General features: G+C 42.6%; 1 protein-coding gene across 6 annotated transcripts in view; it reads right to left on the reverse strand.

The window, feature by feature from the left end:
- The window catches only part of DIP2A (disco interacting protein 2 homolog A), a 165623-nt gene that overhangs the window by 28341 nt on the left and 120544 nt on the right, over nucleotides 1-16738 (reverse strand). For 5 of the 6 annotated variants that reach the window (XM_040357583.1, XM_040357582.1, XM_040357585.1 and 2 more), the window contains exons 13-22: nucleotides 9265-9367; nucleotides 6992-7056; nucleotides 6790-6883; nucleotides 5931-6050; nucleotides 5708-5822; nucleotides 3600-3739; nucleotides 3358-3494; nucleotides 3189-3269; nucleotides 2423-2550; nucleotides 612-726 (exon numbers count right to left, since the gene is read on the reverse strand). In XM_040357583.1, coding sequence (XP_040213517.1) covers nucleotides 612-726; nucleotides 2423-2550; nucleotides 3189-3269; nucleotides 3358-3494; nucleotides 3600-3739; nucleotides 5708-5822; nucleotides 5931-6050; nucleotides 6790-6883; nucleotides 6992-7056; nucleotides 9265-9367 — 1098 coding nt within the window. Of the gene's footprint in view, nucleotides 1-611; nucleotides 727-2418; nucleotides 2551-3188; nucleotides 3270-3357; nucleotides 3495-3599; nucleotides 3740-5707; nucleotides 5823-5930; nucleotides 6051-6789; nucleotides 6884-6991; nucleotides 7057-9264; nucleotides 9368-16738 lie in introns of those variants that run through there. The other variant, XM_040357587.1, reaches the window with a different exon arrangement.

Here is a 16738-nt window from a genome sequence, read left to right on the forward strand (position 1 = left end):
TGCTGGCTCAGTATGCAAAGTAGCATATAGAAAATAATTCAATCCGAATGGCCGCACTCCAACAACGATTTCTTTATTGGTTAAAAATTATACAGCAAAAGATGCAAACAGCTGACATGTTTCACACCCTAACTACTGGTGCTTATTCATAGCTCATGAGTAAGCAACGGTATGAAACATGTCAGCTGTTGATTGCATCCTTTTCTGTATGGTTTTTAACCAATTAAGAAATCGTTGCTGGAGCGCGGCCACCTGGATTGAATTCTTTTCCACATATCAAATTAAGTTCCTCTCCTAATGTCCAAAAACTCTCTAAATAATCTGGCCTTGTGGTACACACATTCTGCAATAAACTAAGCTGCAGAAAAAAAAAAAGTGTTCAGGAACAAGGATTTGGGCACTTCAGGGTTAACTACAGTCATTCCTGTAGAGTGCATTATAAAGCATGCCCCATTACATCTCAAACTTCCTTTATCATTCTGGAAGGTGTGAAATTCCATAGACAGCTGTAGGGTGGGTGGTGTTGGAAAAACAGTTGCAGTGATCTCATGTTCCCATAGGCTTTAAGATGAGAAAATGCTGAAGATGTTGGTAAAACATGTTCGGCTTACCTGTAAGACTCTGCTCATCCACTGGAAGCTGTCTTCTTCTGAGGAGTCCGGACGCTGTTCAGCCACCAGCACAATCCTTTCATCATGCAGCACATTAACTGAAAACACAGCTATCCTAGGAGAGAGCAGAGCACCAACAAGAGATAAGAATCTAGATGCTTAGGTTTTTCAAGCTCAGCACTAATTACTGTAGCACCCTCTTAGCTAGGTCGCTAACAGCTTGAAGAAAATTTGTAGCCAGTGGCCAAAGTTTGGTTGATTTTGGCTGTTCTGGGTTCTGCCACTCGCAGGCTCTGTTTCTTTCATCTGAATAGGTTCCAGAGTTTAGTGGGTGAAGAGGTAGACCCTCACTTGTATATTCATATAGCCTCAGCTAATCCCGGGCAAGAAGACTAGCCAGTAGGGGGGTGGGGTATGTATAAATAGGTTGGGGCCTGGAACAGCAGGGTCTTTGTCCTGTGGAGAAGACCCAGCCTCTGGGCACACAGTTGAAGTTTGGAAGAGGCCATCTGGGTCCCAGCTCCAGTTAGAGCTAGGGGGCTTACCATTCAGAGCTCCTGAAAGCATCTGAAGGAAGTCCACAAAATATCTAACCTGGAGGCACAGTGAGTACAAGCCTGAAAAGATCCTAGAGACTGTTCTTGCCAACCTTTGGGAAAAGCTCATTCAAGTTTGCTGGTTCAGACCTTACTTTTGCAATGGAGTCCCTTGAGCTGTTGTTCACTAGCCACTAAAGTCAACAGGGTGGCTGCGCCCTGAAGAGAATCTCTAGAGGGTCTCCACAGGGATCAAGTCCTGGTGAAAAAAAGTGTGGAAACCCCCCTAAGATGCCCTCACCTCAAAAATAAATATCATGACCCCCCCACTGCAGGGTCCTGCAGTGCCCCCTTATAACCTAATCTGTCCCCTTTCACCTCCCACAGCAGAGTCCTCCTCTGTCCACCTTCATATAAACCCCCACAGCTCTCTCTCTTCTCCCTTCGCCCCCCCTCTCCCCTAGTAAGGTCCTCCACTGCCCCCTTTACCCCCCCCACCTCTGTCCCCTTCACCCCACCCCCAGTAATTTCCTCTGCCCCCTTTACCCCCCCCCAACAGTAATGTCCTCCTCTGCCCCCTTCATACCTCCCAACAGTAATGTCTCCGCTTCACAGTAATGTCCTCCTCTGCACCCTTCCTCCCCTCCCCCAGTAATGCCCACCTTTGCCCCCTTCACTCCCCCCCCAGCAATGTCACCCTCTGCCCCTTCACCCCCTTAGTAATGTCCTCCTCTGCCCCCTTCACTCCCCCCAGTAATGTCCTCTCCTCTGCCCCCTCACATCAATGTCCTCCTCTCTGCTGTAGCGAGGCGCCGCCAACGAGACACTCACATCAGTGTACTGCTACTGTCCTCCCAATTCCTGCTGTGGTGCTGCGGGCGCATAGACCCAAGTGTTACTGCCTTCCATTAAAAAATGGCACCAGGCGGTGCCACCACACCACTGTGTATGCGCCCGCCCATTCAAAAATGGGCTATCACGTATGAGCTTTGCAGGCTTCAGAAGGGCGCATGCACGGTTGTGCTGTCGGCCCGCAGTCATATTTTTTACGGGCTGTCAAAGGAATGAAAAAAAAAAAAACCCCTACGTGTATACCCTGATTAACACTTGCCATTAGCTGGCTAGAAAGCATTCCAATCTGAATCTAATCTAAAATGTTAACATGCAACATTTCATATTTACATTGCTAAAGAGAAAAATCAAATATTTTATTTTGGTCCAGAACTTAATACATAAGAAAATATACATTTATTTTTAAACTATATCATCTCTTACCTCCCTCTGTAAACAAACTTCATGGGCTCCACAGCTAAGGCTGTTGCTACCACGTCATCACAACTGTGCCTGCGTCCACCGACGACCATCTGACCGTCCACTTTCCCCACGACATACACCAACCGCTCCTACACAGACGTGTTCATTAAAATGTAAGAACACATAAGAAACATACATCCGGTAACTATCTGAAATATAAACTAATGCTAGCTGTTGTAAGATGTGCATGTTCAGGTTTAAAAAAAAAGGTAATTTACAGTACATTTCTAAAAATCAGAATCATTCTCGTCATTGACCATAGCAATGAAGGGTCAATTACATTATCTGCATACCTGAATATTTTTTAGCTACTTATTAATGAACCTGAGCTTAATTGCGTTTACATATCAACACATATCTACTCAGAGTATAAAAGTCCTGGGTTAAACAAATAAATTCAGACTATATTTTATTTAATCCAAATTAAATTTTCCTTACACTCTCAACCCTTAAATTTTTACTTGTTGTCTCACTGGTCTTAGTTTATCAATCGTTATGTATGCTTCATACATAAAACAAAATGGATACACAAATATTTTGAACAACGCATGCTACTGAACAAATATGCACATCAGCTACTCAGTGCTGGCTCTTACTCAGTAAAGTTATAGGGCCACAACAGTTGGAGTCTGGTGCTTTGCTAGCGATTCTCAATATTACACTGATGTATACACAGAATGCATACAAATATGTGAAATAAATACTCAGGAATTGCTGAGATACTCACTGGTCCAATGAACCCCAGTAGCCCAGTTCTAGTGAATGTCTGGTTAGACACAGGATCTCCATTGGAAGTAAGTGGTATTGTCTAAAAGAGAAAAATAAAACTTTCACCCAATCAGCAACACCCTTCTCTACTTTATTCAGCTTCCACACATCTTATTCATATAACTTACCTCAAAAATAGTTTTGGTGATCCCATGGAGCCCATAGTATGCAGTGCCCGTGGAGCTGGAGGACATACACAACTCTCCAACTTCATCTGTCTTACATAGATATGGAACACCTTCCGCCTTCACAACACACATGCTGGCTATGGGGAGGCAAAAGGGTATTTATTAGTAGAATGAACTATGAAATCTATTCAGATAGTACAAAACCCAATGCAATGGATTGCCCATAATTTCATTCATAGTACCTCCAGGCATGACTTGTCCCACATCCTGTACAGTGAGCACAGAAAGCTTCTCCTCGGTGTCTGCTCGAATGGCACCATAGCTGAGTCCATTCATGGATAATACTGCCTTTCCAGGAGGAACTCCGCCCATATCTGGGGGCCTGAGAACAAAATACAAGGAAAGAATAAGGACATGTGATTAAGTTCCCCACAAAATATACGGTTATCTATCTCTCTACATAAAAAGAGGATTGTGGTCCAGTATAATTTCCTCGTTCTTTAGTTTGTTTTCAGGACCAAAATATTTTTCTTAAAGACTGTATATAAAAAGTGAAATAAAACAACAGTTTAAAAACGTAAAAAAATAAATAAATAATGAAATTGACCAATAATAATTTGAATTCACTTTCATTCACATGTGTGTACATATTTATAAACTGCAAACTTTACAGTAGTAAAACAACAACGATTGCACCAGTGTTTGGCCCCTGCCTCTAGGGGGCGAAAGGACCAGTTCCTTTACTGCCTCTTGGTAGTAAAACTTACAATTAGGCAGAGAACACCAAGCAAAAGGTCCTCCACAGCTGGGTTGTACAGGGGAAATGTATTGGCTGGTGTAGAGTACAGTGAACCATCCCCTGCACTAAATCTTGTGGCCTACACTAACCCCCAGAAGTTTTTCTGTGCAGCGCGATGCTATACAGATCTTTTGACAACACTTATTCTCCTGGCACAAATTGTAAATGATACTATTACAGAGCAACATAGGAGGGGGTTGGATAAGGGGTGTTCAGCACTAAAGAAAGCCATAGATTAGTTGATTTCCTTTCCTTCCACTATGGGATGGGAATCCCTCCTGCAACGCTACTGTGTTCTGTCAGTAGGGAGCCTTCCTGGCTGTCAATATCCAATGATTACTGCTAGTGGCTATAAGCGCTGGCAGTAATCGCATGCTAAAAATCCGACAGGCTGGTTGTACCCAAGTTGATCGATGGATCAACTTGGGTACATTCAGCCTGCCCATAGATTGATCAAATCTCGGCCGGCCCCTACCGAACCAGCCAAGATTTGATCCATCTATGGCCGACTTTTGGCCTGTACCAATACAGCTCTATCACTGCCAATTCAAAAAACATTTCAGCTTTTCTGTTAGCTGTGTTTGTTCTGGAAAGGATTGTCAAGGTTCTCTGCGTCAGGAGTGTGCACTGATCATTAATGCTACACACATCTATAAGAAGAAAACTTTACTATGTAGCAAAGTTGAAAAATCGATCCTTTTAAACTAGTTTGTGGCAAAGCGATTACCTAAAAAGCCAAGCACGGACTAAAGCTAGAGGAAGCTGTGCTGTAATATAGAGAACAGCTTCCCCTTCTCTTAAGTAGCCAGCACCTATCTCTTAACCCTCCCTCTTAGATTGTAAGCTCTAACGAGAAGGGCTCTCTGATTCAAACTGTATATCAGTAGTGTATATTGCATCATACAGTGGAACCTCGGATTGCGAGTAACGCGGTTACGAGCATTTTGCAATACAAGCACTGTATTTAAAATAATCCTAACTCGGTTTGCGAGTGTTGTCTTGCAAAACGAGCAGGATTCAGGCCAAAACGGTGTGCAGTACAACATTTGGCCTGAGGTGGAGGGGCGCCAGAGCCGATCATTCGGAAATGCACGGAAGGGCCAGAGGACAGCTCGGCAAACCTCGGGAAGGAACGGAGTCTTTCCGAGGTTTCCTCTGGCCTCTCCAGACGTTTCTGAGGCTCTCCGGCGCCCCCCACCTCTGGCCGCATGCGATATTGCATGCCATTGAAGTCAATGCGGAACTAATTGTTTTCGTTTCCATCGACTTTCCATTCAATAACTTTGGATTATGAGCATTCTCCTGGAACGGATTATGCTCGTAATCCGAGGTTCCTCTGTATATTGTATTGTCTACCCTTTGTTGTAAAGCACTGTGTACACAGCCTACGCTATGTAAATCCTATATAATAATATAAATAACTATGACTTGTTTAAAGTGGTCAGCTACCCTATAGCTTGGTGCCAGAAGAACGAGAAATGGAAATGAAGCAAGTGAAAGATTTGGAGACCTTACATTAGCTGAACAAAAGTTATCTTTAGCATTATTCACCTGCGCATGGATACAGTGAGTGCCTCCAACGAGGTGGCACATGGAGAAATAACTTCAGGCCTTAGACCACGAGACTGGAAGACGTTAAGGAAGGCATCACACGATGAGATAGACCCTGTAAACACAGGCAGCCTTCAATGTGGCATGTTCATTAAACCTTACAATAGCAGTTGTAAAGAATGTGAAGAAAAAGACTTTGTAGGAACTCTTTTAAAAATCTTACATGGATTTGCACCATCAGCCACGATTAACATTCGTAGGGAACCGAGGCTCACATCCCGTTGGTCTCTCTGTGCCAAAAGTGACCAGTGCATGTCTCTAGATTTCACTAGTGCAACACGAGCTGCAGATAAAGGAAAAAAAAAAAAAGATGCCTCAACACCCAACACAATTTATCAAATGCGATATTGAAAATAGTATACCTACCTGCTCATATTTAAAGCACCACTAGAAAATAATTAGCTTTATGCTAATAGAATTAAAAATAACAATCACATCCTGTACAGACACTGCGATATCTGATATGTGTATATGTACAACTTAATTTATACATAAGGCAACAGAGAGTAGAAAAATAACTGGTAGTTTTGTTTATGGGACAGAAATTCCCCTATGGTTTATATTAACTATACTCACAATATGACCTTCATATTTAAATTGTTATAATCTCTAGAAACTATAACATAGGCATCAACAATTGTTAAATAATTTTACGCAATTCAGCGTTAAATTTTATTCAGTTATGAATAGTTGCACTTGAAAAACTGCAAACAGACCCACCCGCAGAATCTGCAGTTTTTCAGGTCTCATAACAGACAGAGGGGAGACATTTGACAGGTAAGGATACATGCAGGAGGCATCTATATCCTTATAGATCAGCACTATGGCGGTAGTTTAGAAAGGATGAAAGTGGGTTTACATCCACTTTAAGAATTCACAAGAAAAAAATGATATCCAAGGCAAGACAGTATGGAAATAGAAATCATAAATGTATCTGACATATACAACAAGCAAAAACAAGTAATATTCAAATGATGTCTTCACCATTTGACAGGAATTTCCAGAAATGACAGGTAATTTACCTTTATAAGAGCTGACCTTTTGAATCCAAGATAATGGATTCACCTTCATCAGTGCATATGGGATGCTGACTACATGCATGCGATTCATAACACTCTGCAAGACATAATAAACTTATTAAATTGATTTATTATTAAGATAATAACAGGAACATTACATGATATGTATGTATATATGTATGTCCTGCAGAAAACAGACACTCACAGTAAGCACTCCATGCCACAGGCCAGCATCTCTTTTAAAGTCCAGAACATTAATCAATGTTTCCGCTAGAAGAAAAAAAAAAAAAGGCAACGTAATTATCATCTGCATTTTTACTGCCATACAGAAATATTTTTAAACAGGATATGTCTACACTTATTTTATTTGCTAGAAATTAAGGGCCAGATTCACAAAAGAGATACGACGACGTATCTCCTGATACGCCGTCGTATCTCTGAGATACGATTGTCGTATCTATGCGCCCGATTCATAGAATCAGTTACGCATAGATAGCCCTAAGATCCGACAGGTGTAACTGTGTTACACCGTCGGATCTTAGGCTGCAATTCTAGGCCAGCCGCTAGGTGGCGATTCCATTGCGGTCGGCGTAGAATATGCAAATGACTAGTTACGCCGATTCACGAACGTCCGCTTTGCCCGTCGCTCTAAATTTACATTGTTTCCGTAGAGATGCGTCGTATAAAACTAAGGTTGCCCTCTAGGTGGACTAACCAATGTTAAGTATGGCCGTCGTTCCCGCGTCAAATTTTAAAATTTCACGTCGTTTGCGAAAGTCGTCCGTGAATGGTGCTGGACGCCATTTACGTTAACGTCGAAACCAATGACGTCCTTGCGACGTCATTTAGAGCAATGCACGTTGGGAAATTTTACGGATGGAGCATGCGCAGTACGGTCGGCACGGGAACGCGCCTAATTTAAATGGTGCCCGTCCCATTTGAATTAGGCGGGCTTGCGCCGAGCGGATTTACGCTACGCCGCCGCAAGTTTACAGGTAAGTGCTTTGTGAATCAGGCACTTACGCTGTAAACTTGCAGCGGTGTAACGTAAATGGGATACGTTACGCTGCCGCAGCGTAACGTATTTCTATGTGAATCTGGCCCTTACTTTTTTGGCCTGGGGGGAAGATGCACACAGCTTCTTTATCTTCATGTATAGAATGCATTGAAAGTAAAAAAAAAACTTTAGCCTTTAGGACCATTTTAACTGATCACAATTGGCAAAACCTGTTGATGATCTCTATAAAAGACCTACACAAGATCTGAAAATTGTACGAAAACCGGTAGATCGGTAGTAAACAACTTTTGAGAGCCGATCACGACAGTTAATCTGATATTATCCAATGGGGACAAGCACAAAAATGATTCTCGTACAGTACCAGATCGTTCATTTTTAATTTAATCAGTCAGTGAAAAATACAAACACACTACAACACATTACTTCAGAATTTTTATTGTCATATGAGAATTTTTGTAACTGTAATAAACTCCTAATTTTCGATATGAGATTAGCACGCACAAAAATGGACGATCATTCATCCGATAATCTCAATGGCCCAGATCCACAAAGAAATTACGCCGGCGTATCTATTGATATGCCGCGTAATTTCTAAGATGCCCCGTCGTATCTTTGTTTTGTATCCACAAAACAAGATACGACTGAATGTGGGTTCGATCCGACTGGCGTACGTCTTAGTACGCCGTCGGATCTAAGGTGCATATTTACGCTGGCCGCTAGGTGGCGCTTCCGTCGATTTCCGCGTCGAGTATGCAAATTAGCTTGATACGCCAATCCACAAACGTACGTCTGCCCCGGCGCTTTTTTTTACGTTGTTTACGTAAGGCTTTTTTCGGCGTAACGTTACCCCTGCTCTATGAGGCGTACGCAATGTTAAGTATGGACGTCGGGCCAGCATAGAATTTTCCATCGTGTACGTCGTTTGCGTAAGACGTTCGCGAATAGGGCTTTGTGTAAATTACGTTCACGTCATCTAGGCATTGAGCGGGCGTAATTTAATTTGAAAATCTGACGTGATACTGAGCATGCGCGCGCATGCGCCGTACGAAAAAAGTGTAATTTACGTGGGGTCAAGCTTGTTTTACATAAAACACGTCCCCCTGTTCATCATTTGAATTCCGCGCCCTTACGCCGGGAGATTTACGCTATGCCGCAGTAACTTTAGAGGCAAGTGCTTTGTGAATACAGCACTTGCCTCTCAAAATAGCGACGGCGTAGCGTAACTACGCTACGCCTGCCTAAAAACACGCCGCCCTACGTGGATCTGGCCCATTGTGTGTACCGGGCATAAGGCTGTCCAGTTTAGAACATTAGCTGCACAAGAAAAAGACTGCACTTCCAAGGGCACTTTCAGTGCAATTTCAAGTGCACTTTGCACTTGTAGTGCAAAGTGGATTTGCCTTTCGTAAATAACCCCCACTGTTTCACCAATTTAAGATGATTCCAATTGTCACACTTACCTTCTGAATAACCACAGGCCTGTGTTAGGGCATGGCAATGAGCCAACATGGCTGACTGAGACACGGTAACCCCCATGGTACAGCCCTCTTTGCTGGTTTTGTACTGTACACAAAAGGTCAAAAGGAAAGAATTAAATAAAATAATACATATAAAAATAAAATATTGTGTTGAAAATAAATTATTTTTCCAGAAACAAAATTATAACTTTAATCACATTCAATTTGCCGATTTTTGCAATTCTACAGCAGTAATGTAACAAAACCTTTGTGTCAGGGATTGTGCATTTTATGGTAACATTTTCAGGGTGACTACTGTCAATAGTAATCAGAATCTGCAATTTGTTAGTCTCCATAAGATTCAAACATAGAAGGCATATTATAGTTAATATTTGCAATAGTGGAATGTTCATGCACATGGCATTAGCAGACTGTCTTCAGGAAACCTACCTCTAGGTCTTTCATTTAAGCTTCCACTAACACCTAAATTTGACCCGGGAAGAACACAGGAATTGATTTTTAGACCACAGGTTATATGTGGATACCTTCAGGTGACTGGACACTGGCAAAAGTTTTGCTGGGAACAGCACCTTGGTACAGGCCAAGATACAGAATTTGCAGCTCCTGGGGTTTGCAGTGTGTAGGTTCGGTGTTGGCACCAACAGGAAGAACTTGGATAAGTAGTAGAGTGGAAGAAGAGTGTCAGAACGTCCCCTAGGTAATGCTTTTGCATGTGAATATTAACCGATTCTGATTTTGACAAATTTTCCCCCCAAAAAATTTGCATGAAACTTTGGGCTAGATTCAGCATTGAATTACGCCGGCGTATCTATAGATACACCGCGTAAATTCAAAGCTGCGCCGGCGTATCTTCTTTCTGTATTCAGACAGCAAGATACGCCGACATTAGCCTAAGATGCCACTGGCGTAAGTCTCTTACACCGTCATATCTTAGGGTGCATATTTACGCTGGCCGCTAGGTGGCGCTTCCGACTTTTTCGGCCTAGAATATGCAAATGTCCTAGATACGCCGATTCACAAATTTACGTACGCCCGGCGCTATTTATGTCGTTTACGTTAGGCTTTTTCGGCGTAAGGTTGCTCCTGCTATTATGAGGCGTACGCAATGTTAAGTATGGACGTCGTTGCCGCGTCGAATTTTGAATTTTTTGCATAAGTCGTTCGCGAATAGGGCTGGACGTAATTTACGTTTACGTCGAAACCAATGACGTCCTTGCGGCGTACTTTGGAGCAATGCACACTGGGAAATTCCACGGACGGCGCATGCGCCGCTCAGGAAAAACGTCAATCACGTCGGGTCACCAAGAATTAACATAAAACACGCCCCCTCATCCTCATTTGAATTACGCGCGCTTACGCCGGCCCCATTTACGCTACGCCGCCGTAACTTAGGAGGCACGTGCTTTGTGAATACAGCACTTGCCTCTCTAACTTACGGTGGCGTAGCGTAAATACTATACGCTGCGCCGCCGTAACAATGCGCGCCCCTACCTGAATGTAGCCCTATGTTTACTGCCATGAAATTGGTAGCCCATCACTGGATAAAGGCTCTTCCCCTTACATTGGAAAAGTTGATAGCTGACAATAATAATTGTCTCCCTCTTAAGAGATTATTATATGTGCACAGAGGTAAATATAACAAAATTTGGGATCATTGCAAAGTGTAGACACCTGTTCTTAAAGTCCTGAAGATCTAGACCCATTCACAGTGTTCAGTACAGTTCTACAAATGTGTTTGTTGTGAACCCTTATTGGGGCAGGGAGGGAATGCTCCTCTTATTACTTGGGCATATACTCCTAGTGCTGCCAGTCTTAGGCCCAATCGTGCAGGCCTTTTTCATCATCTTATGCTTTTCTTTGTATTTCTAAATGTCACCAGGGTGTTGTTATTTTTGTTTAATTGAGTTGTATGTAACCATTAATGCTATCCTGTATTTTGTATTAAGTGGGATATATTTGGCTGCAATCCCTGGCTTGTCATCAACAAACCTTTTTTTGTTTATTTTAATTAAAACAGAGCTCCACCCAAATGGGGACGTTCCGCTCTAAGGACTCGTCCCCTGCTTCTCTTGAAGAATTGGCACTTTTGAGCAGTGGGGGGGGGGGGGGGGAGCAGGTACCCGATTTTAACAGGTACCCGCCTCCCACTTTCTTTCCGACCGCCTAGGTGATCGGAGCAAAAGTTCTTCTCCCTCCCCTCTGCAGTCTTCTGGGACATGTGACAGATCCCAGAAGACTACATCCACCATTTACGTTGCACAGCGCTGCTCATGCATGTGTAGTGGGCACCTGGCTGTGAAGCCACAAGCTGTCACAGCTGGGTGCCCATAGTGAAGATGCCGGTGCAGAGGAAAGAAAAAAGCAGGTGAAACTTGCTGGGGTGAGCACACCACTGGATTGTGGGACAGGTGAGTGGCTGTTTTTTTAAAAGTCAGCAGCTACAGTTTTTGTGGCTGCTGACTTATTTTTTTTTTTTACAGGAGACTGGAACTCCTCTTTAAATTACACATGCATAGGGGAACAAAACATCAAAAGTGTCAGGAGGGGTGAAAAACTCTTGGAGTTGGGTCAATCAATGTATAATGCCGCATACACACCATCACTTTATGTGATGAAAAAAAAACGACATTTTCTGTGAAGTAAAAAACGAAGTTTTTGAAACTTCAATTTTCAAAGACGAAGTTGCCTACACACCATAGTTTTTTCACAATGCTCTAGCAAAGTAAGGTTACGTTCACCACTTTTTTCCATTGAAGCTCGCTTCATAACTAGCTTCTGGGCATGCGCTGGTGTAAAAATGTCGTTTTAAACGTCGTTTTTTGCTACACACGGTCAATTTCTGTGAAGTAAAAAACAACGTTTTGAAAAACGACACATAAAATTTAAGCATGCTTCAATTTTTTTTTGTCGTTTTTCACAAGACATAAAACAACGTTTTCCCCCACACACGGTCATTTAAAGTGACGTTTTTAAAAACGTCGTTTTTTTTTCATCACATAAAGTGATGGTGTGTACGCGGCATAAGGCTCCAGCTGGCCTAATCAAGAATAAGTAAAGACTTTCTACGAATAGCCTCTTTTTTTTTTTTTGTTCCTATAATAATTTGTGGGGGACATGGAGCACTAGGTGTAGCTGGCCAGAGACCAGTATGCACTGCAATACAATAGTTAATGAGTCCACAGTAGCCAGCATGTGGCAAGGAGCTCAAGAAATTAAATTCTGGCAGTGAAAACTCTTTAGCAGACTCCACTAAAATATCAGCATTACTCTTGCCTTCTGCAAATGGAGGTGCGCCAGACAGCTTGTCAGGTTGTAACGCAAGAAAGTAGTCAGGGGGAATGCAGGCAGAAGAGCGTTTACAACTGTTAACTGTGGCAATTGTCTTTGGAATAGATCACGGTGACAGAGAATTCTGCTTTAGTCAGACAGGCTGCATGTTGCTCATCTGTGGAGGCGTCTGATTCAGAGAGCTGACAGTGTAAGAGCTGTTCCCTTGTTCTAGAGCAAGATATCAACCTGAGAGGAAATTAGAGTTTCCCCAGGGCCTGCAGCTGAATCCCCGCTGTTTGTTTATTGTGCCTCCCAAGTGTCTGTAATCCAAATGAGGATATTCCCCTGTGGTACTCAGGGGATGGATGTGCAGTGAGGGGGTTCAGCGAGTCCAGCATGAAAAAAAACACAATAATCGAGGCGCTGAGTTCTTGCGGCTGTCTCTCTGAGGAATCAGGCAACAATTGTGATTCAGCCTGCATTGTTGGCCGAAGTGCACATTTGGAGTCTTATGAGCTCTATGCCACTAACCCGAGAGGATAGCCAGATAGGAAGGAAAGACCTTTATAAATGTTATAATAACATTGCATTATAAGGCTAAATAAAGCAGAACAATAATAATCAGGGTAAAATTACTTATAGTGTTGATTATCTCATAACCCATGCATTCAAAAGGAAATGTGTGCCTAGCACTGTTTTTTAGGATGCAAGGATATAATATAGTGTTTACTACAGATCCAAAAAGACATGTATAGCCATAAACCAGTATGTAAAGGTGCAGGGCAACCTTGTCCTACATTGTCGACAGACATTAGCCATGATGGGTTTTCATGGTCTGGGTGCCATAGGAAAATACCAGGGTCCTTGATCTGTAAAGCAACTTGCGGCTAACTCACTTGTTGCACCGTGTACCAAGCGGAGCACCAAACGAAGGATCCAGTGGCCAGAAGAACTTTACTGGCTGGGCTTGCTGCTGCGGGTTCCCGCCCAGTTCCCAAGATGTACATTGTGGGTAAACAATCCAGAAACTGCTGAATTGGCAAGAAGCAGTTAGATCTTGATGGAAGTGTCAGTTGAAGGAAAGGAAAAAAATCCTCTTATTGAAGTTCATTGAAGAACACAAGAGGTTGAGTTATACTGCCACCTATTGGATCTATCTACAGGCAAAAAAAACTGTTGGCAATCCCAGAATGACCCTTGCCGATAGCAACCTGCCTCAGTTTCGTAGCAAAGCAATACATATAGCTGGATTCAGAGAGACCGCCGCATCTTTAAGGCGGCGTAGCGTATCGTATTTACGCTACGCCGCCTTAAGTCAGAGAGGCAAGTACTGTATTCACAAAGCACTTGCCTCCTAACTTACGGCGGCGTATCGTAAATGGGGCCGGCGTAAGCGCGCCTAATTCAAATGAGGCTGGGGGGGGCGTGTTTTATGGTAATGATTGGTGACCCGACGTGATTGACGTTTTTTACGAACGGCGCATGCGCCGTCCGTGTACATATCCCAGTGTGCATTGCTCCAAAGTACGCCGCGAGGACGTATTGGTTTCAACGTGAACGTAAATTACGTCCAGCCCCATTAACAGACGACTTACGCAAACAACGTAAAAATTTCAAATTTCGACGCGGGAACGATGGCCATACTTAACATTGACTAGGCCAGCTATTTGTTGGAATAACTTTACGCCGTAAAAAATGCCTTACGTAAACGGCGTATCTTTACTGCGACGGGCGCACGTACGTTTGTGAATCTGCGTATCTAGGCATTTACATATTTTACGCCGAACTCAACGGAAGCGCCACCTAGCGGCCAGCCTAAATATTGCACCCTAAGATACGACGGCGTAGGAGACTTACGCCGCTCGTATCTTAGCCTAATTTAAGCGTATCTGGTTTCCAGAATACGCTTAAATTTACGACGGCGCAGATTCAGAGTTACGTCAGCTTATCTACTGATACGCCGACTTAACTTTCTCTGAATCTGGCCAATAGAGCAGGATTATATATCATAGAAGCGCATGTGTCCTGCAATGGACTCCAAGAAAATTATTTTATGGCAAGTGCAAAATATTTTTTCCATCTCCTTAATAAGGGACACAAGAACTTACTCATCTTCAAGATGTTCAAAAGCAGTCCATTTGAAGCGTAGGGAACACAAGAAACAATTGCAAACAGACCAATAAAAACAACAGAAAACTGGGGACTGCCAGCAGCTCAAATATCGGTCTTTGGGCTTTACACCCAAAGTTGGCATTAGATAGGGCTCAAACATTCACCTGGTAGGACTTGTGTGAACAGAAGTCCAGGTTGCAGCCTTGCAAATTTGGCAAACAGATGTTTGATGCTGAAAAGCCCAAGTAGTACTCACAGATCTAGTAAAGTGTGCTTTGACAGGAACAATTGGAACTCAATCCTTGAGACCACAAGCTTGGATGATGACCTGTCTGAGCCATATAGAGATGGTGAAATGAGAAGCTAGTGCACCTTATAGGGTTCATGCAGGCTTACAAAAGGGGAATTGGTCGTCCTCAAACAAGCCATAGATGAGAAAAAGGCTCTCTAGCCCAAGTCACATTCAGACCATGAAGGGAAATTTCTCATTGGCGAAATGGTGACAATTTGTCCTTGAGTCCCCCTTAAACTATAAAATATCTGTAGAAAAAAAAATATACCCTTTCTCTAGCCTCAGAGGGACAGAGCGTGACGTGATCCTTCTTTGATGATATCCTAGGGCAGCCCTTAAAATTTCCACCTGCTCACATTAGGCTGTGTGAAGCCGCATCAGTGGGGGGTGGGGGTAAACAGGAGCCGATTCTCCTCCTAGCTTCAGCCCCCCTTCCATTCTCTTAGCAGGACCTGGCACACAGCGGAAGGTCGAAAATAACTAGAAGGGGCGGGACGGGAGCTGCCAAAGTTCACTTTTCCTATTAACAAGCAGGTGATTGGTTGTTTGGACCGCCAGTTAATAGGAAAACTTTGGCAGCTGCCGTTCCCCTGGCCAGTGCTATGCTTTGCTGTAAATCTCTCTGCATCCTAAAACAGGGAAAGTGTCATTCATTGGTTTTAATTTTTTTAATGCTTTATTTAATATAGCATTAAAATATTTTCTTAACAAGGCAGTAATGATGTGTACAGCGCCTATTGTAGCCAATCATATTTTATCCTGATTTTATTTATTTATCGTAGTCAGATCAATGAAATATGCTTTATGTTAATATTGTTGTTGTGTCATTTCATGAGATAATTTACAAGGGCATGTTTAGGGGCGGGGCAAGGTAGGGGTTGGTTGGGGCAACTGGTGGCCTGGCTGGTAGCTCAGTGTAGTATGGGTCTATATCAGGGATCTTCAAACTACGACCCTCCAGCTGTTGCGGTACTACAACTCCCATGAGGCATTGTAAAACTCTGACATTCACAGACGTGACTAGGCATGATGGGAATTGTAGTTCCTGAACAACTGGAAGGCCATAGTTTGAGGACCCATGGTCTATATTCATATATAACTTTAGTTATTGATTTACAAGAAACTTAGTAATAGTTTTATAAGTGATCATTATCTATATACAACATGCTTAATGCATGAGACATCTGCTTCATTATGCTATGGGAAGTTGGGAACCTTTGACCTTTTTCTTTTCATCAGTTGTAGCTATTGTTTTCCTTGCCATATAAATATGACTGGGAGGCCAGTTGGAGGTTTGATTCAGGACTGAAGAAGTGAAAGTCTGAATCAAATTGACTGTCGCCTCCAGGTATCTAATTTCTAATGAGATTGTGACTCCCCTGGATTGAATATACTGTATTTATCTGTATTTTATCATCTGTAATACATCTTTAATCAAAGCTAAGTAAATCTCTTGTATTACTATACTACTTTAGTGTTGTTTTAATCATTTGAGAGTAGAGTAACTTGGTTTGAGAGCGTTTTGCAAGACAAGCAAAATGTTTTAATACATTTTGCCTTGATATACAAGCGATGTCTTGGTATAAGAGTAGCGACATGTCACAACTCAGTATAAAAAAAGAAAAGAGGAGCCTCTAAGTGTAGCAATATGGCTACATTTAACCACTTTAGCCCCGGGCCTGTTTTTCAGATTCGGTGTTTACAAGACTAAAACATTTTTTTTTGCTAGAAAATTACTTAAAACCCCCAAACATTATATATATTTTTTTCTAACACCATAGA

This window comes from Rana temporaria, chromosome 6, assembly GCF_905171775.1.
Source record: "Rana temporaria chromosome 6, aRanTem1.1, whole genome shotgun sequence".
Taxonomy (NCBI): Eukaryota; Metazoa; Chordata; class Amphibia; order Anura; family Ranidae; genus Rana; species Rana temporaria.